Source organism: Asparagus officinalis, chromosome 7 (genome assembly GCF_001876935.1).
Source record: "Asparagus officinalis chromosome 7, Aspof.V1, whole genome shotgun sequence".
NCBI classification, from domain to species: Eukaryota; Viridiplantae; Streptophyta; class Magnoliopsida; order Asparagales; family Asparagaceae; genus Asparagus; species Asparagus officinalis.
The window spans coordinates 107,084,706-107,108,896 of record NC_033800.1 but is presented as its reverse complement, the minus strand read 5'-3'; the positions used below and the strand labels follow the sequence as shown (position 1 = coordinate 107,108,896).

At 38.6% G+C, this 24,191-nt stretch overlaps 2 protein-coding genes across 5 annotated transcripts in view; both read right to left on the bottom strand.

The window, feature by feature from the left end:
- The window catches only part of LOC109849560 (signal peptidase complex catalytic subunit SEC11C-like), a 24,494-nt gene extending 12,924 nt beyond the window's left edge, over positions 1–11,570 (bottom strand). Inside the window, exons 1-2 of one of the 4 annotated variants that reach the window (XM_020419403.1) lie at positions 11,505–11,570; positions 10,054–10,200 (exon numbers count right to left, since the gene is read on the bottom strand). In XM_020419403.1, coding sequence (XP_020274992.1) covers positions 10,054–10,200; positions 11,505–11,555 — 198 coding nt within the window. In that variant the 5' untranslated portion in view covers positions 11,556–11,570. The other 3 variants (XM_020419400.1, XM_020419402.1, XM_020419401.1) reach the window with 3 other exon arrangements.
- LOC109849709 (F-box/WD-40 repeat-containing protein At3g52030) overlaps positions 12,966–24,191 on the bottom strand; it is a 27,967-nt gene continuing 16,741 nt past the window's right edge. Inside the window, exons 7-9 of the mRNA XM_020419577.1 lie at positions 15,526–15,668; positions 14,833–14,917; positions 12,966–13,570 (exon numbers count right to left, since the gene is read on the bottom strand). Coding sequence (XP_020275166.1) covers positions 13,210–13,570; positions 14,833–14,917; positions 15,526–15,668 — 589 coding nt within the window. The 3' untranslated portion in view covers positions 12,966–13,209. The remainder of the gene's footprint in view (positions 13,571–14,832; positions 14,918–15,525; positions 15,669–24,191) is intronic.

The window sequence follows — 24,191 nt, the reverse complement described above, 5'->3', positions numbered from 1 at the left end:
TCACCCCCCCCCCCCCCCCCCCCTCCTCTTAACTTCTAGTAAAATAACCATCTGTTCTTTTATATAATCATCAACTTTCGATATAGTAATTATATACATATTTCTACAAGCGTAGTGGTAAATATAATGTTCTATTATGATTACATTCAAATTAACTTCCAACCTTGCTAGAGGGGGGTGTCAAAGTGTCACTTAAAACCTTAGGAGGTATTTCTTAAAATCATGATAATATATACGGGAAAATGCTTTTAGCCCCCAAAACAGGAGAAAACGTGCCTCCCACCCCCCAAAACTTTTTCAACGGGTGCTTTGCCCTCAAAAGTAACCTTTTTATTCTCTGAGCCCCCAAAACACAAAGCCCAGGAGATTAAAATATGTGAAGACCATAATACCCTTCCCTCTCTCTCTTTATTATGATGTTACTGTAATGATTTCAACTGGGTTTTTTCTAGTTCCCTCCAAAAATTTTCAGCGGCATCGACATCGACGGCGGTGAAAATTTGGGAAGGAAAGATGCGACTGCAGCTATTTTTAAATGTCGTTGCATACCCGCGGTACACACGCGCGCAGTATGAGACGATGTCGGAGCGGGAGCTAGACTGCTTCCTCAGGAGCTACGGGCTGACCGTTGCCGACGACGTTGACGATAGTGGGAAATTTTTTGGGCTTTCTCCCGGTGCAATTAATGATGTTTTTTTAAGTGGGGAAATTTTTTACGAAACTGATGGTGAGAAATTTTTGCATGGAGCTGATGACGGCTATAATATTCTACAAACCTTATTCCGCTAGTATTTGAATTTTAACTTGTTTTGAGGTCATCTTAAGCAAACCAAACCTCAGAAGCCTTGAAAGAGGCCTACGACGGTGGCGGGGGGGGGGGGGGGGGGGGGAATTGTTAAGGTTACGTACTTGTTGTTAAGGTTACGGATCAGTTGTGAATGTTACGGGTTGGTTGTTAAGGTTTACGAGTCGGTTGTTAAGGTTACGGATCGGTTGTTAAGGTTACGGATCGGTTATTAAGATTACGCGTCGGTTGTTAAGGTTACGGTTCAGTTGTTAAGGTTACGGGTCGGTAGTTAAGGTTACGGATCGGTTGTTAAGGTTACGGATCAGTTGTTAAGGTTACGAATCAGTTGTTAAGGTTACACGTTGGGATTTATATGTATATATATTTTGAGTGACATGAATACGTTGAACCACTTGGCCTAGTGGTAAAGTTTGAGAGTTTGGATAAGAGATTAGGGGTTCAAACCCCTACGGTCACAATATATATTTAAGGGTCTTTGATGGGCCTTGGGGCTCTTGGGCCAAAAATATTTTTAGAATATTCATTATTAAGGTTACGGGTTTGTTGTCAAGGTCACGCGTTTGTTGTGAAATTAACCTTGACAATAAACCTCTAACATTAACAATCAAACCCTTATCCTTAACAACAAACCCGTAACCTTAATAACAAACCCGTAACCTTGATAACAAGGCTCTTGGACTCTTTGAATACTAAAAATATTTTTAGAATATTCGTTGTTAAGGTTACCTTAACAACAAACGCGCCTTAACAACAAACCGGTAACCTTGACAACAAACCTAAGAGCCGAATATTTTTAGAATATTCGTTGTTAAGGTTACGGGTTTGTTGTCAATGTTACGGGTTTGTTGTTAAGGTTACGCGTTTGTTGTTAAGGTAACCTTGACAATCAACCCGTTAACATTAACAACCAAACCTGTAACCTTAACAACAAACTCGTAACATTGACAACAAGGTTCTTGGGCTCTTTGAATACTAAAAATATTTTTAGAATATTCGTTGTTAAGGTTACCTTAACAACAAACGCATAACCTTAACAACAAATCTGTAACATTGACAACAAACTCGTAACCTTAACAACGAATATTCTAAAAATATTTTTAGAATTCAAAAACCCTTAAATATATATTGTGACCGTAGGGGTTTGAACCCCTAACATCTTATCCAAACTCCTAAACTTTACCACTAGGCCAAGTGGCCCAAAGTATTCATATCACTCAAAATATATATACATATAAATCCTAACGTGTAACCTTAACAACCGATCCGTAACCTAACAACCGACCCATAACCTTAACAACCGACTCGTAACTTTAACAACCGACCCGTAACCTTAACAACTAACGCGTAACCTTAACAACAAACGCATAACCTTAACAACCAACATGTAACATTAACAAGCAACCCCTAACCTTAACAAGCAACCCGTATAACCTTAACAACCAACCCGTAACCTTAACAACAAACTCATAACCTTCGTATTAACGAAATCCGACAGAAGTTTTAAAACCACCCGCTGATATTCCATCACTACAACTAATTATAAGCTAATTAGCCAGAAAAATTAGCTATATTTACATCACCAACAGCCAATAAGCCAATTATGCCATAACAATAAGGAACGAATAGGGAGGAAAAGAAGAAGGAAACCAACAACAGGGTATTGTGCGTCATATTCTCTCTCTTTAAAACCACTAGCATGGAGAATTGTTTTCGCTTACCCCATAATTAGAATCTTAACTTTCCTTGCTACAAATATCATTGTCTATTTATTGTTTCTTTTTCCCCAATTTAAAGCATTGCCAGCTTAGCCTTTTAAATTTCCCAAATTTAAAGTAGTGCAAGTCCTCGTGCAAGAAAACCAGAGCGAACTGGTTCCATATCGCCAAAGAACTGCACGGAGAGCTCAAGCCCTCGAACGAGGTCATCTCGAGCAAGTTCGAGGTCACCAACGAAGCATCATGAAGGAAACAGATCTCCAACCCGCGAACATCGGAATGGTACTTCCCATCACAATAGGCATTCCAGATCCAGATCTCCTGAGAGAAAGCACCATACTAGCAGTTACTCAACACGTGCAGGAAAGCGATCTCCAACTCCTCCGACAGAGACATGTGCGCCCCCCATTGTCACAGGAGTTTCGCTCGGCCCTCGAGCGGACGATCTCTCTATACTCCTCGAACCGTGCTAGAGTTTTCTCCATGTTATGGATCTTGAGGATGTTGTGGATGACCGGAGCGACGGTGGCGGAGAAGATAGAGGATAGCAGGAGGAGGGCGACGACAGGTGGAGAGGTGGGGGAGGGAGGAAGGAGAGCAGAGGGATTGTAGGGTTAGAGAGAGAATGGGTATTATAGTCTTTATCTGTGTAAAATTATTAGGCTTTGTGTTTTTGGGGCTTAAAGAATAAAAATGTTACTTTTGGAGGTAAAGCACCCGTTAAAAAAGTCTTAGGGTGGGAGGCACATTTTCTCCTGTTTTTGGGGCAGGAAGTATTTTTCCCTAATATATAAGAAACAACAAGTCAACAAAGGAACAACAAAAATAGGCAACCAACCATAGTTTTTAACACAATAATCAATGAGGATAATAATTATGTACATGTGTTTTGCCAAAAAAAATACCCAACTTCAGAGTGAGGCAATAAAATGATGTCACATATACTCGATTTGACTAAAAGCTAAAATGGTTGAATTTCAGTTTGGGCAAAGCGGCAACTCTCCTTTTGCTAGAGATTAGCCATCACAAGATCAGTTCGCCCTCTCTATGAAGTGATGCGGATAAGATCAAGCAACCCTCACGTGAGCTCGAGATTTGTGACTATCTCACATGAGGGAACACCTGCCATCATTGAGCATATTCTTCCCACAACCTATCTGGCCAGTGTAACTATCTTGGCTAATAGCAAAGGGACACGTGAAAGGTTTGGTTACAAAAGAAGCTTCTTTATAGATCATCTTTACAGACCAGGTGACAACACATGGACTTTTCTCTCTTAATTATCCACCCTTCCAAGTTACTATAAAAAGAGGTGTCTTGGTAAGAAAACCCTAAGTCTAATCTTCTATGTTTTTTTTAATAACCTACATTCTCCTCAAAGTCACTAACTTAAGCAACAGATGGTCATCTGGGCATCAACCCTTTGCGCCTTCTAACTATTTCCTAGCGCTGTAGGAGAAGCACAGCCTGCAAAACCATCAGCGGAGGAATCAGAGGCCCTTCAATGTCAATCTCAACTCCGACCACCCAAACAACAAATTTGGCATAGATGTAAAAGTAAGGTTGTGAGAGAGTATTTCTCTTTGAGATTTTAAGGCAGACTTTGAGGAGGTGGAGATGATACGTCTATAAATATCATGGTCTTCTCTTTGAGAATATAGCACAAAAAAAACCAATCCCATACCAAAGCCCCCTCAAAATCCTTAATAGTTTTTTCTTTCGCTCACTAGTATCGGCGTAGCTTTTGTCGATCAAATTTTCTTATCCGTTGAAGCCAAAGTCGTCGTAGTTCTTCCCTTTTGTATAGTGTACTTTCCTCTATTACTGCAGCTTTTGGAGTTTGGTGCGCAGAAAGATAAAGAACCAGCTGCTTCTCTTTTTTATAATATTCTATTGTTCTTTTACACCCCCTCTATGTGAACCTGCCTCCTTTATATTTTTTCTAATATTTTTTATCCTTCAAAAGAGTTCGAGTCTCTGATCTTCACAAGGAGCTAGCCTTTGGATTATTTTAAAATTTATTTTTCACTCGTCTCGAGAAAAGCGGCATAAAGTTTTTTATTTTTTACCAACAAAGACCCATGACCTTCTGTTGTACATTTGTTTTTGCTTATTAACCTTTTTTCCAAAAGCCCCCTCTTCAAAAGGTTTTCTCAAAAAGAAGCTATGCATAGCCATTGTCAACCCCCTCATTGAGCACTTTCATCTCCAGATGAAGCATCATCCAACATCTAATCTGCGCTGATCAGCAGGTACCACCTTCAGTCCGAGTACTTCAGATCAGTTCAACGCCAACCGGATCCACTTCGACCTCGACGATCATATCTTTGGCTCTATCCACTGGACTCTTCCTCAAACCAAGCTTTGCCAACTCAGATCAGAGAATTGCTTGCTTCTTCAATTAACATCGCTCAGTGACAATCTCGCTCAAATTGGAGCTTTCTTTCTCAACTCGGAGAGTCGAGTTCTTTTAATTTGTTTATTTTAATTTTTTAAAGATATCTAACATTATTTTGTTATAAGTATATATGTCTATACACCATCCCTATACATGTTCTAAAATTGAAATTTTAGTTTTAGTTCTCTACCAAATGGTTAGTAAGCCCGTTCTATCAAAACTAAAAAAATTGATAAATTTAATGGTAGTAAATTCGATATATGACATTAAAAAATAGGATATGCCCTTAATTATGATGATGCCATCAAAATTGTTGCTCCAACATTTACTGATATATCTACACTTGAAAAAAAAGACTAACATAGTGAAAGTCGAAAGACAAAAAGGTAAAAAGTCTTATGCTCATGTTCATGAAAGATAACTTGATCAAATATTTTGAAACTAACAAAACTTTCACGGATATGTGGAAAGCTATAAAAGAAAAATACGACGTTGTCTCTGAAGTTAACATTCACCTCCTCTTGCAAAATACAATTATTGTCGTACGCAAGAGGGAGACAACATTGTAGAGCATATTAATAAGATGTGTCATGGCTAAGCACTCATCCACTGCTGCGCCCAAAATCCCAGAAAGAATGTAAGTGTCAACCATTTTTAACAGTCTTCTCCCTTCCCTTGCTGTGACTACCACCACATTAAAAATGAACCCTGTAATTAAATCTGTCACTGATCTTTCAATACACCTAGAGATAGAACAAGACTTAATAGCTAGCAGGAAGGACCAGCACTAAACATAGTGCAGCAAGAGATGAATTATGTCCGACAAATGCATAATGCTGAAAGCTATAGAAACCTTGGCCCTGACAAACCACAACTATGAGGACCGAAATCACAACAGTTCAAAAGGAAAAAACTGCATGTAGAAAGTTGGGCATTTCAAGCTCACGTGCCCACAAGGTGAAATGTCGGAGAATAAGGGAGGCTATACGCATATAAAATAAGGGGTACTAGCAAAAGAGAATTCATTGGAGTGACGAAATGCAACACTACGATGACGGATATCAACAATTAGTATATCGACTATGGTGCGACAAGGCATATCGCAAAGGACAAGAATTGAGTCATAGAACTCATTGAGCTAAAGAAAGGTGAACAAATAATTTATATAGGAAACAATACATATTTCGATGTTGAAGGTATTGGTTCGTATAGATTGGACCTTGGAGACAGTGTTCATTATCAAAAATGGGTTCTACATGCCAAGAAGTCAGTGCAATCTTATCTTTGTGCCCACCTTGATGAAAAAAGGGTTGAAAATTAGGTTCTATAATAACATGGTTTCTATAGGTAAAAATAATAAAGTGTATGCTATGAAAAAATATGCAACCGAGTATGAATTATGTATCCAAGTCTGGATTATGGCATTCTAGACTAGGATATGCTAGTATTTTAAAAGTAAAAGAAACAATCAGAATGAACTTGTTGCTTGTACTATCTAATATTCAATTGCTACCATGTGAACATTGTTTAACAGATAAAATGATTAGAAAAACTTTTATTGATGGACAAAAGGCCAATAAACTTTTAGGGATGATACACTCAAACATTTATGGTCCATAAGTGTTAAAACTCATGGCAATAAAAAATATTTTATTACTTATATGATTATTTCAAATTTACACATGTCTAACTTATAGAAAATTGAAAGCTTTTAAATGCTTTAAGAGATATAAAAAAAGAATTTGAAAACCAACTTGGAAGAAAAATTAAAAATTTGAGAACTAATAGAGATGGGGAATATAACTCTAAAGAATTTGAGAGTTATTGTATTCAGCATGGAATTAATAGAATTAAAAGACATACAACAATATTGTATACACCATAACAAAATGATGTTGTTAAAAGAAAAAACAGGACATTACTGAATATATGTTATCTCATTCTGGTCTCTCTATAAGATTTTAAGGAAAAGCATTGCTAACTGTAAACTACTCTTTGAATAGAATTCTCATCAAGTCAATTGTATATGCACCATATGAGTTATGAAATGGGAGAAAATCTAATCTGAGTCAACTCAAGAAGTGGAGATCTGTAGTCTATGTTCTCATTCCATACTAACTTAAAGATAAGTTGGACTTTGAAATAGTGAAGTGTAGATTCATAGGGTATTCAGAAAAGTGTTTTAAGTTCTATAATAAAGAAAAGGGGTCATTGAAAACATATATACTACATTTATAGAGAATACATTTATAGAGAATCTAGAGGAAGATGAACATGTTCAAGAGGAAATTGAACCTCTAACTGTAATAGACGATGATTATTACAATGTTGTTCCCACTAATGATCTAGATATAATAAATGAACCTAACCTTGAAGATGATGAAATACCTATGGAAAGTGATGCGCCTCATTAACCAGTTGTAGGCAACAAAAGGCGAAGAACACAACTTTCATGGATGGATGATTATTATTTGTATTCATGTGAGCCATCTTATTTCTCGGTAGATGCAAATATAGAAGAACATGACCTTAATCTTTTCTGATGCGTTGAAATCGCATAAATCAACTTTATGGCTATAAGCTATGAGAAAAGAACTTGATTCTATAGAAAAGAACAAGGTTTGGGAGTCATGTGATCTACCGGAGAATAGAAAAGCCATAGGATGCAAATGAGTACTTAAAAGAAATATCGTGTAGACGGATCTATTGAAAATTTTAATGCATGATTAGTTGCCAAATGTTATAACCAAAAGGCATGAATAGACTTTTCGGAGACATTAAATTGTAGTTAAATTATCCATTATAATTATTTTGGCTATTGTTGCATATCTTGATTTAGAGTTATTCCAAATAGATGTTAAAACAACATTCCTCAACGAAGAGTTATGCAACAAGCTAAATTTTTTTAGGTGGAAGGACAGAAATATAAAGTTTATAAATTAATGAAATCTCTATATAGTTTAAAACAGTCTTCTAGATAGTAGTATCTCAAATTTTATGATGCAGTCACCAAACTTAATTTTATATAGAATAAATTAGATAACTGTGTACATGTCTTAAAAATTAAGAGCAAGTTTACTATATTATCCTTATATATGGATGATGTATTGCTCGCCAAAAATAACATGGAAATGTTAAATAAAATCAAGGCAGATCTCAGCGAAAAATTTGAGATGAAAAACATGAGAGTTGCATCATATGTTCTTAGAATTCAAATAATTCGAGATAGAAAGTCTAGAATGTTAAATTTAAATAAGAAAAAATATTTAAGATCAATTCTTAAAAGGTTTGGAATGAAGAATTCTAATACTACACCAACTCTTATTGGTTATGGAAAAGAAATTATGTAAATAGCAAAGCTTTGAAGAGGGTAGAAGTCATTAGATGTTCTCTATGCTCAAACAGTTGAAAGGTTGATGTATGCAGTGTTGTGCACCAGAACTGATTTAGCTTATGATGTAAGTCTGATTAGCCGATATCAAAGTAATCCGGGACCCGCACATTGAGAAGTAATTAAAAGGATTATGAAGTACATCAGAGGCATATTGACTCACAACTTGGTATATCAAGCTAGTTCGTTTGATCTCCTCGGCTACTCGGATGGTGGTTTCGAGGATAAAGATGATAGAAAGTCCACTTTAGGATACTTACTCATCTTTGGAGGAGCTGTTTCTTAGAGTAGCAAAAAAACAAGGGTGTGTTACTAGATACACACAAAGTAGAATATGTAGCTTGCAATATGTTAACTACGCAAGTTGTTTGGATAAGACGATTTTTTATTGATTTAAATCTCAATTTGTTAGAAGGACACATTGATATTTATTGTGATAATCAAGCAGCGATTAGCCTGATCAATAGTGGTGCTAATATCTCCAAAAGAAAACACATTAAGATCCAGTTTCGTTATATTCAAGATATTATAGAAAAGGGAGAAGTTAAAGTGACTTACATCCATCCTACATATATGATTGTTGACGCTTTGAAAAAAGAAATACCAGCAGAATCTTTATCAAACATGTGAGTTTGATGGGATTTAGGAACAAATAAGTTCAAGTAAATTTGATGAATAATAAAATAAGTGTTACTCTGTACGGATAATGGGAGTAATGGTAAGAAGGAAAACATCTAATCTCACGGACAGTGGAAGGCATATCACTCAGTTAATTTGGTCAAGTAGAAGATGTTATTTTGACTTGGTCAGTGTGACCAAGTCAACCAACACAGCTATCCCAGTGAATTGAGATAATGGACTGTTGGAACTTGTTAGGTTGTTAAACTGATTTCAGGAGAGAAATCCGTTTGGGGACGGATTTTTGGGGTAGGGTGATAGTAGACATTGCTGTATAAATAGAGACGAAAACTCCCTTGGAACACAGTGAAAAAGAAATATCTACAGTGCCCCCAAAAATCTGCCCACAAACTGATTCCTCTCCTGAAATCAGGATAACAACTTAACAAGCTCTAACAGTCCATTACCTCAATTTGTTGAGATAATTGTGTTGTTTGACCTGGTATAGATTAGGATTTAATTAAATATGTGGTTTATTTATAAATAAATAAATAATTAAATATTAATAACTAACAATAACTAATTAATTTAGATTAAGAAATAACCTTATATAATCATTAAATTAATTAATCATATTAAAATTTAACAAATAATTAATTTAGATAATAATTAACTATACATTAACTAAATTATATTAACAAATAATTATATTATTTTAAATTAATTATACACTGACTAAATTTAATTAACTATAAATTAATTATAAATTAACTCTAAAATAAAATATATTATTATAAAATTATAAGGGGAAGGTTAAGGGACTTTAACCTTCCCCTTAGTTTGGGGAGGATGTTAAGGGACATGGGGGTGAAGGGGGAAATTTTCGGCCCCTTGGAGCTCATCTCCCTTAAAAACCCCAAATTTAACTAAGGGGCCGGATTTTTCCGGCCCCTTGGAGATGCTCTTACCGTCGATGATAAAATCTACAAAAACAAAAAAAAACAACAGAGGAAGAACAAAACCAGGCAATAGAATCAGTACACTGCTGTAATTTCCGTCAAAAGCTTAAAAAAAACACTGCTAGAGACATGTGAAATTGTAGAGGAGGAGGAGACCAACGGACCCTCTTGAAGCCAGGCTCCATGCTTTCGGATAGAACCACAACTACGGGTGAGTCGCTCCTCGTCACATATACCAAACTCTTCCATATGATCAACGCCGAAGATACAATTAGCCCTAAATTACATTGCATCGTCACATATACCAAACTCTTCCATATGATCAACGCCGAAGATACAATTAGCCCTAAATTACATTGCATCACATCAAATATACACGTACGCAACTGAGAAGCCATAATATCTAAGGAACAGAACCAAGAAATTTAATTTTAGGGGGGGGTGCACATACCGAGATTAGTGATACCTTCAAAACTAAGTTATGTGCAATCAAATTACGGAGAGCACAGGATCAATTTGGTCGTGTCGGGGTATCACAGGGGTGCCACCTTACATTCAATCAAGTGACACCTTCAAAACTAAGTTATATGCAATCAATTTACTTGATTCATGATCTATTTTGTTCATTTTGATCTATATATTTTGGATGATATACAAACAAAAAATTAGACATATCAGGTTATAGTTACACATGTATCAAGTGATTGTAAAGTTAACAGTTTTACAATAATACAACTAAAGAAACATTGAAATAATGTGTTAGAAGTATTGAAACATCATGATTTTAGTTTTGTAGATGCTTTGAAACATTTAGATCATGATAATAGAGCATATCATCCATTGGAATAGTTTAATAAGAGGTGTCATCTTAGATTGAATTAAAGTTGGCACCTTAGGATTCCTTTACACAGGGGGGGAGGACCAAGGAATATGGGTATCCTTAATACCAAGGACCACTGTTATAAATAGCGGTAAATAGCCCCACAATAGCGGCGTTAATAGCGTTACAGATCCCTTCCCGCGATGCTATCGCCCGCTACGCTATTGCGTAATAGCAGTGACATATTGCGGAACATGTCTATTCGCAAAAGCAGCCAATAGTGTGTCATAACGGTAAATAGTGAGTGATTGCATTCGAAATTTGCTTTTTGACTGCTATTTAAAAACGGTTTGAGGCTTATTTTTTTAAAGTTAAACTCAACCCTTGACCATTACATTCCACCGTCTCCTGTGATTTTCAGCATACTTCTGCCACCTCTCATAGCATCTAGCACCTATCTTGATACTTCCTCTCATCTCCTTCACCGTGAGCTACTCTTAGGGCAATCATGTCACCGCTAAGCTCTTTTTCTCGAAGACGACGACTTTTTAACTTCTCTAGTCATCTTCGGTATTACGTGATAGTTACATGTCTATTTCATGTTTAGGATCTCTTTAAATCATCCAATATGTACTTTTAGATTTCTTAGATTTTTTTTAATTTTTTTTAGTATTTATACATATCTAAATTAGACTGTTATTTGACTTTGCGCTTTTTACCGCTATTTTGCCGCAATAGCCTGAAATAGCCTTAGCGATGCCTCACCGCTACGCGACGCTATCCGCTATCAATAACCTTGATCTTAAAAGAACGGATTGATTCAACGCTGTCTCCGATCAAACCCATTCTTGATCTCCCGCACTTGTAAATACCTCTCCCTCACTTGTAGTTGAAGTATTTGGAGACCGGCGTTTCCAATACAACGAGACCAACCAGACAGAAGGGGGAACTTCCGGACAATGCGGCAGATTAATTAATATATAAAGCGGTTTTGGACTTTCGGATGAGTTTTCTAATTGGGGACTCGTGCAGGCTTCAGGGATGGCAACGGGTCGGATAAACGGGTAGTGGCCCGGTTTGTTTGGGATCACTCTAACTCGTAAATTTTCTTTTTGTATTAGATCTTTAATATCTTGAAGTTATTCCCTCCTATTTCCTTGAAATTGCCATTTGGTTCCTCAAATCTTAAGGCGTTTTGAATTTAATACCTCAAATCATGGTAGTTGCTATTAGGTCCCCCAATTCTCGAGTGATTTCCAGATTAGTCCCTCCAATTAGGAGCATAAATAAAGGGATTAGTTGGAAGCAACTTATGAGAATTGGGCAGCATGATAGTCCATAACAATAGATTCTTCTCCTAATTGGAGGGACCAATTTGGAAATAACTCAAGAAAACCTAATTGCAATTTCAATCATTCGAGAAACTAATTTCACAATATGAAAGATTTGAGGATTTCAATGATTTAAGGAACTAGATCAAAATATGAAAGATTTAGGGGACTAACATCTTTCTTTTTCTGTTCTTTCTTTTTTAACTTTGCCTAGGCAATAATACATGAAACCTTAACTAGTATTATATGGTGTAATAATATAACAAAAGTTGATCGTAGGAAATACCATATTGAACATTTGTTGTAGGAAATTAACCTCAAGTGAGATGCTTGATAGATGTACTTTTATCATACGGAATGCATTTCCAAATGCAAATTAAAGGTTTGATTAGTTGCAAATTATTTCTTCCAGGAGATGTATAAATTTGCACATTAAGCGCATGTATATATTCATCGATAAAATTGATCTATCTATCTATATATATATATTTATTTTTTTTGAAATTTCGCACATAAGAGCGTAATATAAATATATGATTTGAAATTTAACATAAAAACTAAAATTAAATTTGAGGAGAAATCAGGTAAAGAGGCCCTCTTCAACCCCGGCAGAATTTCATTTATTCATCAAGAAAATGATTGATTTCATCTCTCTTTTTTATGAAAGCGTAGTCTAAAATTCAGTAAAGTGTGAAATATCTCGAAATTGCGAATTGGGAAAGAAGATGCATCCACTTTTTAGCAGGAACCTAATCAGCAGAAAAATAGCTTCCAACACAATTTCGTGGGGCCAACCTTTGAGACAAATACCGTTCCTAGCATCAACTCTACATTTGGGATAGGGTCCCATAAACTCAAATGGACATGATGCTAGATGTTACTGCTCTATGTTCGGGGTCCAGAAACGCTTCCTGTCCGAACAAGATTCCAACTCAACAATGCATCAAGCGTTTGACGCCGATTAAAACGGAACCAAAAGGCTCAAGTTATCAAGTATAACATTATCCGAGATCTAACAAATCTAATGAGGTACAAAATACACCGCCTAAGATGTTTTCGGCAATGTAACAAATCTGGTAAGGTACAAAATACACTGCTCACGAAGAGAACCAACTTAAGACGACAATTCCTCGAGGCAATGTACCCAACTCAGGAGGAGAACGCTCTCCTTATTTGTCAAATCTCCACATTTTAATGTACTTCTCATTATGAGTGGTGACAATCTTGTTTAGCCCCACAGCAAGACAAGTGATAGGAGGACGCAGACTTCTTGGAATGCTATCGACATGAACACCTTCTCCCAAAGATCTAGCTCTTTTAGTCTCAATGGCCTTTGAACTTGTTGTCGAGGAACCTGATGATGTTGAATCCATCAAGACGCTTGAAAGAAACTCACCAGTGTTTTGATCCACAAGACGAAGTATACCATCAAGTCCACCAAGAGCCAATGTTGATGTATCACCTAGTAGATGATGAACAGAGTAGATGACGTTTGGACTCACTCTCGTCTCCCAGAGTGGTCTTAAAGTCCTGAAATCAGGTAATCGTGACATCGGATCAGATTAGGTGTAAATCTCAACTATAATTAATTCTTTTACGATGAGTTCGAGATTTAAAAGAAAGAGAAAGCAAAAGAAAGCATAAATAGCACTTAAATACCTAAAGATTATCTCATTTGTATAACATACTTTGAATGGATGCTTGCTGCGCTTTTATACTTACACCCAAACAAACCCCCCACCCAAAAAGCATCAACTCTGTCTCTTGATAAATACATTGACCTATTTCTGTAACTTAAGCACGTTAAGTGTCCCCTTCTCTCTGCTTCTCCCTCTTTCAAATTCAATTGACACATCCATAAAACAAAGTTAGGAAAAAAAATTCTGATCTAAGCTTAGATCTACAAAACGTATCCTTCTCAGAAGGAGTTGAATGCAGTTCTTGGCCAAATTACAAAGTAAATCACCAGCTGTCTTTAATGGCTACTCATGGTATGAGATACGATTGTGCAATACCGTATTGTCACTAATTCTTTTGAAATGAGATCAACATCTTGCTTTTCTTAAAGAGAAAAAAGAAAAGGAAAGATCAGAGCCAGTTTCAAATTCAATTATTAATGTGTTATGTACTAAACAAAAAGAATATGTAGGAGAACAGAGTATGACTATAATGGCATTGATACGGATACGTAAAGCAAACACCTATAATGCACCAGCGTGCTTTTCTATGAAGGAAGTTGGGCAGATATTATTGAAAAGGACTAATCACAATCTGGTACCTTGAAGTATTTGTGTAATTACCTAGGTGACCCTGGAGTTTGTGTACCTACATGGGTAACCCTGATGTGTTACTAATTGTAATTACATAGGTAACGCTTGCATTTCCTACAGGCTCTAGGGTCACCCATGTATTACAATTAGCAATCTTAGACTCCAGGGTACTCGTGTAGATTCACAAACTCCAGGGCTACCCTTGTAATAACACCATACCTCAAGGTACTGGGATGTAATTAATCCTATTAAAAATTAATCATGAAAGTGATTTCTCTCTTTGGTTAATAGAGGAAGTATGTAAAGAGAAACTATGAAAGTTATTCATTGATGAAATTTAATAACAGTTGTAGGTATTTAAAATGAAAGGAAGAAATTGGTGAACAACAAATCTAGAGTAGGCTGGAAGGATAACGTGGTAGGCAGCAATTTTTTTAAGTCAAATGGAAACGTTAAAGTTTGTAGTAGTATTACTAATAACAATCTGGCAAAAGAGACAAGGGCTACAAAGTTAATACTGACCTAAGATCCCAACAGTGAGCATAACCAGCAGTTGATCCAGCAAACAGTAAATGAGAATGCATATTAAAGTGCAAACTCTTGATACCTGTTTACAACAGTTGAATTCAAAATCAACAATGTTATTGCAGATGAACCAAAAAGAATGTTAACGTAAAATTTATCTTCATTCGAACAACTCTGTCTAAAATCTATTACCGCAACTATATTAGAACTATTATAGTGTCAATTTCAGTGATACATGTAGACTAGGATATGAACATGCTTAGAAGACGAACTGTCGATTTTTTATATTAACTTCGTAACAAATATATTGGAGGATGGTTTGAGCTTACAGGAATGGGTTGCATGCTTTAAGACTTACACAAGATTGATCAAGCCAACGCGACATCAAGTGAAGATGTAACAAAGGGTGAACTTTTAGATTCACCAGACTTTTAACTCGTGCAAATAAACTTGAATAAAGATATTAACATTTAGACTTCCAACTAAAAGTGCAATGTGGTTTGATAACCAGATGCATATGAAAAGCACAAAAGTTAGTCGATGTTAAAAGTACTATTTTTGGTTCATTATTTTCAGAAGCAAAAACATAGAGAGAAATGAAAAAGGGCCAGAAATTACTAATAGAATTCTACTTTTCATGCGTTACACGCTGCTCTTGACATTGCATTGTAGAATTTGCATGAGGATCACCTGTAGGAGAACATGACGATTTTAGTGATGCTAGTAGTTCACCAGTTGAAAGGTCCGCAACAGAAACAGTTCCAAATGTGGAGCCTCCAAAAATCAATTGGTCTTCAGTTAAATCAATGCAAGTAAGTGGCCCACCATGCATCCTGCAGTTTAATATATCCAAACCAAATTTACATTAAACAGTGGTCAGCATGGTTATCACAATGTGTGACACATTTTACCAATTTACATAGACAATAAGATATCAGAGAATTAGAAGAAAAACAGAAAATTACATTCAACAAGGGCATGAGAAATAAAATATCTAGAACACCTCGTTGGCTGACAAGGCTAACCGTTAAAACATTCTAAAAAGAATAAAGTTATTTTGTATATATTCCTTTTGAAAGTTAGGATTATTGCTCATTAATCCAACAAAAGTTTGTAATCCCATGTGTGCCCTTAAAAAGTAATAAAATTCCTTACATATTTCTAAAAAATTCTAAATTTTACTGTTTGGGTCAGAAATTGCTGTTTTCATTGTCATAGAATCTATTACAACTTTAGCCGTCACAATAAACTCAAATAAATAAAAAGTCGATCTTTTTATAAGATCTTCTTACACAATGAAAATATAAGATTAATAAACTCAAATAAATAAAAAGTCGATCTTTTTATAAGATCTTCTTACACAATGAAAATATAAGATTATAATTCCTTCAAACAACACACAACAGATCTTCTTACACAATGAAAATATAAGATTATAATTCCTTCAAACAACACACAACAAATGTTTATCGCCTGTTGTTTGCGTGTGATCTTTGCCTGTGCCGGGGACGTTGATATCCGTGGACCGTCGAGGATCAGATCCGATGGACAGATTAAAAATCAAAGCTCCTACTTCACGAAGGAAGTATTCGCTGAAGTGGTAATCCCGACCAAGCAAGATTACGACTCTTCTCGGGATTTAAGACCAAGCTTAAATTCGGAAGAATATGGGAGAAAGGGGTTTCTGATCTCTCGAACTCTCTATTTGTTTATGGAGAAACTTCGCCAAGATCTGCTAACCCTCTGAAATTCGTGGCTTCACTCTCAATTTTGAAAGCACCTCGCCCTCTTGATGTCCGCCCCATGAAATGAACCCCTAGGTCTGTATTTATAAGCTTCGGTTGGGGGGTTTTCGGATAAGAATGTTAGATTCAGCTCTATCTTCAGTTGATACCCGTATAACCATATTTGTGGATGATATCCAATCAGTTGGAACACTCAGGAACAAACAAATCCCAAGAAAACCCATCGAAAACCGTCAAAACGCGTTTTCGGACAAAATCTGCCGAACCGGGTTCAAATGAACCGAACGGGTTTGGTTCAGGCGCGAACCACCATTTGGTGGTTTGGCCAAGTGGTGGTTGGTGGCTCGGCCTGGTCCGAGCCACCAATTGGTGGCTCGGCCTTGGCCGAACCAGTTCGTATCATCTCGAGTATTTTGACTCTAACTCTCTCGTCCGATCTCAAAATGAGGTGATTCAAGATGCGTTGGAAAGCTGACGAAGAGGCCTACAACTTTTATCTTTTGAGTTTCTTCAAAATCAAATCGCATCATGGTCGAAATGTCACCTCTTTGTGCGAACCATACCAAATGGTGGCTTGCAGCCTTGCGAGCCAGTTTGTACCATCTCGGATATTTTGGCTCTCTCGTCCGATCTCGGAATGAGGTGATTCAAGATGCGTTGGAAAGCTGGTGAAGAGACCCACAACTTCCAATGGACGAGCCACTCATGGTGTGGACGAGACACAACTCCTGGCTGAGTTGTTTTATCGTTCCGCGTGTCACGTTAACTCGTACGCTTCACTGATTCACTTCATACATTTCGTTAACTTGGAGGTGGCTAATGAATATGCAAGCCACTTGGAAGTGGTCGGTAAGCGTGTTGACCACTTGGAGCTGACCGGTGAGCACGTGGGTCACTTGGCGGTGACCGGTGAGCACGTAGGCCACTTGGCGCTGACTGAGGAGTGCGCGGGCCACTTGGAGGTGGCTGGTGAGCGCACGGACCACTTGGTTCACTAATTCGCTTCATGCGTTTGTCGGTGTCAGATGATCCTCTTTGACTCGGATAATCCCCTTCGACTTAGACAATGACGTTCATCGCCTTCTCTTTGTCTCGAGCTGCCACTTGGAAGTGGTCGGTAAGCGTGTTGACCACTTGGAGCTGACCGGTGAGCACGCGGGTCACTTGGCGGTAGCCGGTGAGCACGTGGGCCACTTGACGTTGGCTGACGAGTGCGCAGACCACTTGGAGGTGGCTGGTGAGCGCACGGACCACTTGGTTCACTAATTCGCTTCATGCGTTTGTCGGTGTCAGATGATCCTCTTTGACTCGGATAATCCCCTTCGACTTAGACAATGACGTTCATCGTCTTCTTTTTATCTCGAGCTGTGTGCGGATACCTATAGGTATTTTTAGACGCCTACAGACACCCCCTCCAAAGTGTTTCAGCCTCATTCCTTTATAGAAGAGTCTGAAATACTTTGGATGTGATAGGTCCCACCTTCAGTCGGTGTCAAAGAACCTGTAGCTGACTTTAATTCTTGACTTCTTCAGCCTTCCTTTTATCCAGTGTTTTGTTGAATAGATGAAGTTCTTCCGGCGCTGCATTTATCGTCTGACCGTTGTCAAAATCTTGAACTGAAGTTGGTGCGTAAGTTTCTAAATCTAGCTCTTGTCATTGAGTTGACGTTAAACTGATCATCTTCGTCGGTAATTCATATCTAAATGTGATTGAACTCCCTGAAATCATCATTTGCCTTATTTTGACGAGATTGCTGATGCGTTGATCGTCATTGACCTTTACTGTAACGCGTTAACCGGCGTTAACACAGTTCATACTCGTACGTTTGCTGGAGTCTACACAGTTTAAGCTCTTCAGACATTGGAGCGTGACGGTCCTAAATGTTGGGGCTGCAGGACCAACTGTTAAAACTGATTCATCTGCATGTATGGTTCTTATTCTGAAGTTGTTGGATGTTCAAGTCACGAGACCAACTAATGGGGCTGGTGCGTCAATGACTCTCACATTTATAGGATTTTTGGCAAACACTCGGCCATCAACGGGTTTGATGAGCCTTTACCGACTACCGTTTGAATCGGGCTAGCATGTGAATTGTTTAAACCAGTTTTCACATGTAACGTTATGCTAAGAGAGTTAACTTTCTTAGTGCTACGATATTGAATACGTAGATTTCGTCTTTCTCACGGGAATAGACTATCCGGCAACGCGTGTTAGACGCTAACTTATCCCTATTTAGGCTTCGGGATAAAAATCCCCGGACTCGGATTCTGGTATCTTCTTCAATCGGTGAAAGACTAAATCGGCAACGCGTGTTAGACGTTGATTTATCCTTTCTTAGGATTCAGGATAAAATTTCCCGCGCATATAAGGCGCGGATTTTGGTGTTATTAATAACTTGCCACAACGTCGAATATGTCGGCTTTTGTTTTTTTTACGGTCAAGGACTTACCGACAACGCGTGTTAGGCGTTGACTTATCCCTACTTAAGCTTCGGGATAAAAGTCCCCAAACTCGGATTCTGATGTCTTCTTCAATCGGTGAAAAACTAAACCGGCAACGCGTGTTAGGCATTGACATATCCCTACTTAGGATTCGGGATAAAATTCCCCGTACGTGCAAGGCACGGATTATGAGAGTTGCTAATAACAACCTGCCACAATGTCGAATATGTGGGCTTTTGTTCTTTTTACGGCAAAAGACTAACCGATAACACGTGTTAGGCGCTGACTTATCCCTTCTTAGGCTTCGGGACAAAATTCCCCAGACTTAGATTCTGATGTCTTTTTTAATCGGTGAAAGACTAAACCGGTAACGCGTGTTAGGCGTTAGACTTATCCCTACTTAGGATTCGAGATAAAATTCATCGTACGTGTGAAGCACGAAATTTAGGAGTTATGATGTTAAAAGATTATGTCTTCTCTTGGGACAAAGACGAACCCGATGCGGGAGAGTAAGAATTTTATATTGTATCTCTCAAAACTGAAGAAGAAGAATTTTATATTCTATCTCCAGTTACCAACGAAACCTCAAAGTGGGATCTCCACTTTCAGAATCCGAGAAGATAAAACTAAGAGTAGGATCTCCACTCCGAGAATCAAAAAGATTCGGATAATCCTAACTGTCAAAAAGTTTGATTACCGAACTAAATGTGGGTTTCTCGTTTATCAAGAGTGAATTACGATTTTGGCTCTAACTGTAGGAATGTTTAACCAAATGGGAGGTTTGAGACGAACCTAACTGTAGGAATGTTTGATCGCTCGATTTAAAAGTGGACCTCTCGTTAATGAAAGGAATCGAGAGGAGATTTTGGTTGTGATCCTAACTGTAAAAATGTTTGACCAAGTGAAAGGTTTGAGACGACCCTAACTGTAGTAAGGTTTGATCGCTTGATTTGAAAGTGAGTATCTCGTTCGTGGAAGTAATCGAAAAGAGATCTTGGTTGTGGCCCTAACTGTAGGAAGGTTTGACCAAGTGGGATGCAGTGAGAGTGGGAGTATAAATCATAGTGGGAGTGTTGACTTGTACCGATCACTCAGTAAGGATTCTTGGTACTAAGTGATAAGAACTTAACACGAAGAGGTTTGACAATCGTCAAGGATTGGCAGATTAAAATTCCAAGCATTATGCCCTGACTCTAACAATAGGAGTGTTGAGTGCACAAACACAGTGTGAGTTTGAATGGATTAAACCAGAAATAATTTTAGTGGACCCACTGTCAATTAATTTGATCAGTGAGGGATTTTGTAGTGGAAGATTGTAAATTGTCAACAGTGGAAGTTTTTTATGAGGGAAGATTGATCCAACAAAGTGATCAAATCTCGTCTCAGCAAAAGAGTGCTTGAAAGTTGGTGAAACTGATCCCGGCAATTGGATGTGTTTCACTCTTGGAAGCATTTAGAGTTCAAGTGGGAGTTTCTTATTCATCCCCTTTTGTAGCGACCGGGTTATCCCTAAGAACACCACATATAGCATTCTTTTGGAAACTTCCAGTTACATCCACCCCCAGCTTTCTTTGTGAAACTGGATCTAACATTGTACTCAGCTGAATGGTCGGGTTATCCTTAAGAATATCACATATAATATTCTTCTAGGAACTTTCCATTAAAATTAGGAAATAGTTTAGACTCGTATACCTGTTGGAGTATTGAGAAGCAGTTTATACTCGTATACTCTTCGGAGTGTTATTCGGCTTAATTTAGCGTTATAACGCCAGCTTCAACCAAGGTTTGGATGCTATTTTTTAGAGCAAAACAAACCTTGGTAGGATGAAGGACCCTCCTGTGGTACGCACGGTACTTTGGATCTGAAGTATTGTCGGCTTCCTCCTGATCTGCGATAGGTGGTAGCTTGATCTTGTTATTTTCAAGGGACTCGAAAATAGCTGGAACGTCTTCATCCTCGAATGCGTACTCTTTTTGGAGTCTCGGATCCGAAGTCTTTTGCTGTCTCCAAGATTGCTGTTGTGACGTTTGATTAACGTCAACAACTGTTGCAGGTGTATTCTCCTTACCACGGAAGACAAAGCTCGAGTTCGGAGGGTTAGCCGTCGGTTGGCTTCTTTCAGCTTTCTTCTTTTTGAAGAAGCGTTCGGCCCGCTCTCCGCGCACTTTTAACTCTTTTCAGTTATTAGACGGTGTTACTCCCATAACTTCCAACACGTCCAAAGAGAGGTTGTTGTGACAGGTTTGGAGGATGAAGTCCTCTGTGATCGGATCTTGACAGTTCATCGCCTTATTCCGGAAGCGCTTGACGAAGTGGTGGACCGTCTCGTCGTATTCTTGTTTCTTATCGAAGAGTGTCTCGATTGACACCTCGGCGTCATCATCAAAGAAGTAAGCGAGGAACAGGTTCTCCAGGCCATCTCAGCTGTTGATGCTTTCAGGCTTGAGATGGTGGTACCAATCGAAGACGAGCCCATGAATGGTGCCAACGAATGACCGAACCATCAATGCTTCATCGTCGGAGATTATGCCCAAGTGGGACTTGAAGTAGATTAGGTGCTGAGTGGACGAATCATTCCCGTCAAACGACGTGAAGTTAATCAGGTTGAACTTTGCCGGATACGGGATCGACTCCTACTCTCTTGGGTAAGGACGCGGAATACCGATCTTCTTCACCTTTCGAGCAGACATCAGAGCGTTGATTTTGCTCTTGAGATTTTTCATCTTCTCGTCCTCGTCTGTATCATACTTTGGACGATTTCTAAGAGCAACGTGACCACCCCTGGCATTATCATCTTCGGTGGGATCACCCCTAACGTTGTTACCTTTAATGGGGCCACCCCCAACGTTTTGATCAACGGGAGGATTATCCGCATCAAGGTGTTCGTCCATGTCTGAATCGTCACATATCCGGTAGGCATTATTGTGACGACTAGATTCACTAATTTGATTAGACAAGACCCGAATCTGTTGGTCATGCTCTTTCCTTATCTGTTGTATAGCCATTTCCATTTCGATTTTGAATGCTTCTTTCAGTTTGGCTAGAGCATCCTTAACCATTTTAGCTACTTCCCCGGTGTTAATCATAAACACTTCGCGGGATTGTCCTGAATTTGATACCGTTTTGTCAGAAACGACTACAGAGTTGGCATCTGACGCTTCATCCTATGAAGCACAGACACGGACACGGTGACACGGACACGACACGGACACGAACTCGGACACGGCAAAACCCAAAAAAATAGGATACGGCGACACGGCTCGATTTTTTAAATAATATATATATATATATATAGATAGTATACAATATATAATATATAGTAAGGATAACGCAGCAGACAAAACACGACTAATTATCTTATCATGCTCTTTGGAGGCAATTTCCGATTTCTGAGCAAACAAAACCCAACACGCTCCCCATTATTCACCTCGTTCCACCTCCTTTCTCATCTGAACACCGAGTCGCCTAACAACAAAGGGAGTAACCTATCGCTTTTCCACTGTTCAGCACGGTGCAGCCAGACTCTTGCTTTACTGTACCAGCTAACCTAAATGGTGTTGCTTGGCACAGATTCACACTGTCCTAGCAGGTGATGTCTCACGGACTATTCCACTCCCGATCTCACCTCCTCTCCGCATCTTACTGCGCGCGTCGGCTGCTGATGTGCCACACTAAGCGAGCTTATCTGCTCTGTCTTTAAAGAGTGTCAGCTTCTCAACAACTCCCAAGCAATCTTGTTTCTCTCTCCCCTTTCGTCTTAAGCGCAGGGCCGCGTCGAAGTTACAGAGCCCGTCCGCGAGCGCGCAGCCAGGTCCGTTGCCTCTACCCAGAAGATTTCGATTCTTTACCGGACTTGTAGCTTTTCACTCACTTTGGTCGATTTTCGCCAATGTACGCTCGTCGAGGGAACTTTTTGCTCGAGATAGGCGTACAAAGCTCGCATTAACCACGCGCGTGTTGACCACCGCCGTGAGCCTGATTGACTCGTGCGTGTGTTGATCGACGCCGGTGCGAACTGATTGACAGCCGCGCGAGTTTGACCGACCGCGGGCAAGACTGAATGACGCCGCGTAGTTGACCGATCGCGACGGCGAGCTGTTGACGTGAACCTTCCCGTTCGTCCCTGTCTTTGTTTTGAGCTTCGTGGGCTTCTAGGCAATATTAAGCCCTACACCTGCATATAATCTATGAGGTGGGAGAATTCCTTGCTCTCTGAGATAACAATTTCCGCCCGCTATATGTGGCAAAGTTGAGATGCAAATGCACTGATTCTGCTTCTGCGTCGACCTTGCTTTCTAAACTGATTCGTTTTCCCCTTATAAAACAAATGCAAACAATTAAAGAAAATTCAAACAAACAAATCAAGAATGAACGTAAGGTTTAGTACAGAGCCCAGCTATCTTCGAACTCGTGGCTCATAGGAACCGACGATAGGCCACTGGATGCCATATCCAATCTCTTGTGAAAGCCACCGATGTTTCAAATTTGCAATTCAAAAACTACAATTAATATTTAGGCTTCCATATTGATCACAAAAATGCTGAACAACCTTTGAATTCTCTGTTCTTTCAGCAACTGGACTTCAGCGTATAGGAGAGAGAGGAGAGGAGGGATGAAGGGGCCAAGTTGACCTAAGGAGGAGATGAGGACGGAGGAGAGGAGAGATGTGGTGCGCTAGAGGAGAGGGGAATGGATGAGGAGGAGCCGAGGAGAGAGACGGCACAATTAATAACATTGGGAGAATAAGGGGGTAAATCCTAAAATCTAGCTCGGAGTTCTTGAGAAAAAGTGCTTATTGATGAAAAAGTACGATTAAGTCTTTATTTCGCAGCCCGGAGTTTTTAAAAAACCAGAACTGATAAAGTGTCGCATAAATATACCAATTTGGTATTTAGCCCTTTTTTATAAGTACTCACCCTCACATCTTTCATATTTTGAAATACTCTCTTAAGTTATTGCAATTGTATAAACTCCCTCAATCTAAAATTATTTTGATTTATCCATTCAAAGTTTAAATGCTATTAGGTCCTTAATTCCTTAAGGTTAATACTGAAATTATTTTGGAATCTAAGTATAGGCTCCTTATTGCCTATAGGTCCTTATTCTTAGGTTAATTCTAAGTTAATTCCTTAAGTTAAGTTAGTGAATAATTCTTAACGTTCTTAAGT